Source organism: Sinocyclocheilus grahami, unplaced genomic scaffold, assembly GCF_001515645.1.
Source record: "Sinocyclocheilus grahami isolate Dianchi unplaced genomic scaffold, SAMN03320097.WGS_v1.1 scaffold204.1, whole genome shotgun sequence".
NCBI lineage: Eukaryota > Metazoa > Chordata > Actinopteri > Cypriniformes > Cyprinidae > Sinocyclocheilus > Sinocyclocheilus grahami.
Window position 1 is genome coordinate 1,284,879 of NW_015505383.1, and position 2,678 is coordinate 1,287,556.

At 35.5% G+C, this 2,678-nt stretch overlaps 1 protein-coding gene across 1 annotated transcript in view; it reads right to left on the bottom strand.

Annotated features, from left to right (window-relative positions):
* The window catches only part of LOC107595573 (GTP:AMP phosphotransferase AK3, mitochondrial-like), a 9,895-nt gene extending 8,576 nt beyond the window's left edge, over window positions 1-1,319 (bottom strand). Inside the window, exon 1 of the mRNA XM_016286008.1 lies at window positions 981-1,319. Within this exon, the coding sequence (XP_016141494.1) occupies window positions 981-1,128 (148 nt within the window). The 5' untranslated portion in view covers window positions 1,129-1,319. The remainder of the gene's footprint in view (window positions 1-980) is intronic.
* Window positions 1,320-2,678: the final 1,359 nt, after the last annotated feature.

Genomic DNA, 2,678 nt, shown 5'->3' on the forward strand with positions numbered 1-2,678 from the left:
ACAAAATAATGATCTTTTAAATAGCATCATATGACCCCTTTAATATTTCTCTCCTGCAACTCTATATCTGGCTAAATGGTTATGTAGCCATTTCTTGGTCATTTGTTTATGTTGTATGTGGGTTAGCCTGACTGTGGTAGGTAGAACTGCACACCAGATAACTGATGATGCAACATACTGTCACACACAGCATCTGGCATCCATTCGGGACGTGTGTTTACTTCTACAAAAACATTATAAATAGAGCTCAGATTAGAGAAGGAACCTGCACTACTGTATACAGTCCAATCTTGCAAACCTCTGAATTGTGGAGCAAATTTGAATGCAATGCAGGCTTGGGCTTCAGTGTGATTTGCAGCCAGATAATTTGTAGTAAATTTTTTGTAAAAGTTTAGTATGCAAGGCACATTCTCTGGAGAAAGACATCGCCTTTAACAGTTAAAAAGCCCTATTAAAGTATAAATATCATGTCTACACATAAAAAGACTAATGGCACAATTTAAAAGCCTGAGCTCGACTTTAATGGTTTCTCCAGACGGTGTTTACATCAAAACCAACACCAGAAGAAAGTGCTGGACGTTACTCGAGGCGGCCGTGGAAATATATCATCAGCGGAACTGCTTCATCGTGAACTCCTCGTGCATTTCTGTTTCAAAAATGAATGAATAAATAAATAAAATAACAAATGCGTTGTCTGCGAGCCTATTGACCCATCACCTCTATCTAAACGCGAAAAGCGCAATGTCTCCAAACTGCTGCGCACTAGGTTTTGAGCCGCAACCAAAGTTAAGACTCACTTCTGCGGCTAAGTAAATTGTAATTATATATCCTGTCAACATAAAACCGAGTTACTGAAGTTTTAAAGTCATTTTTTTAATCGTATGCAGTGCACGGGAAAAAGACTCGAGCATGCGTATTCGGTTATTTATGAATAACGCCTGAAATAGTAGGCTATGAGAAGACTGCTGGAGCTGTCGTACCTGTCTTCGCCTCGATATTGGCCCGCAGCATGTCTCCACTGGAGAGATGCTTCAGTCCGAAACTCTGCGCTATCCGACTCGACACGGTCCCCTTCCCTGAGCCCGGGGGCCCCATGGTCACCGCACGGAACACAGTCTGCAGACCCATACTTCTGTTTGTCTTTGTGAATGTGGAGTCAAATAAGCACTTCCTCTTCACAGCATCCCTCCGACAACAGCAGTCCTATGAAATCTATGTTATGGAAACTGACTGTCGGGATGCGCAGTCAAAACGACAAATACGCAACTCGTTTTATTCCCAGATTAAGCCCGTCCTTTTCTAATGCATGCGCATCTCTCGCGGACATTACAGGAAGTGCTGTAAAGCTCAAGTGGGCGTGTGAGGACACTTACAGTAGTGCATGCACACTACAATATTGATATTACTGCATACATCTCTTAGAGAGGTTTTCAACCTTTGAAGTTCAATGCAGGGAGCAGTAGACCTGGAGAGCCCCAAAAGCTCGATTTGCTGCCTAAAACTAACATTTATACAATGCTTATGTCAATAGTTCATTGTTAAAAATGATCTTTAATACATTTTTAGGGAACTTGGAACCCTTAGAAGTCTTCGAAAATAAATAATTTACTTAAATAAATGTAATACTTTATTAAATAGTAATGTAATCAAATATTTTGTATTACTAATGTTATTATAGTTTACTAAAACGAAAACTATTAAACATATTTTAGTTCATTGAGTACAAACTTTACTTGGAATAAAGCTGAAAGTTTTAGAAAATAAATAATAATTTATTATTTTATTAAAATGCATTTGAAAATATTTTAATTCAATAATAATTTAATAAAATATTATATACAAACTTTAATTGAAATAAAGCTGAAATGAAATAAAGTAAAATATGAAAAAGTAAGAAAAATATAGGGAAAAATTTGAAATGTTAAACTGAAATAAGTTGAAGTTGAACTCGAATTCCTATAAAAACTAAAACTGAACTATAACTAAAACTAATATCAAAATAAATGAAACCGATAATATTTCAAAGAACAGAAACGAATAAAAATGACAAAAGCATGTAATAAAATGTAATAAAAAACAAAAAATTTAAATGAAAACTGAAAATTAAAAATATATATTAAAAAATGAAAACTATAATAGTATATATAATACTAAAATAGCACTGTATATTTAATAAGTAAATGCTGAGAAATACAAATGTACTTATTTAGTGGGTCTGTTTATAAATACTCATTCTTGGTATTGTTACTTTATTGAAATGAATGGTGATATGTGTAAGTGAACCTAATGAGAAAAACAGAAGTGAACAGAATGCTGCTCAATTATTATGTAATGTGGTTATGTAACATGTAAGTTGGTAAGACGAGGTCTTCTCTAACAGGCTTTGAAGATAAACACGTTATCTCAGCTTGATTAAATCATCACCAAATGCAGTGGGCTGTTGAGTTTCATCTGAATGATTTGATCGTGGTGATTTGTGCAGATGTTCCCATCCCAATCACAGGAGAGCCCGCTCATCCCCCAACACTTGAATCATCCTTAATCAGCCAACAGATGATTGACAGGAGGGGGTCTTTTGGTATGATAAAAGAGATAAGAATGGAGACTTGTTCTCTACTGAAGATCTCTAGGACAATAGCTCCTTCAACACAATGAGACAAAGACAGGATTTGGAAACC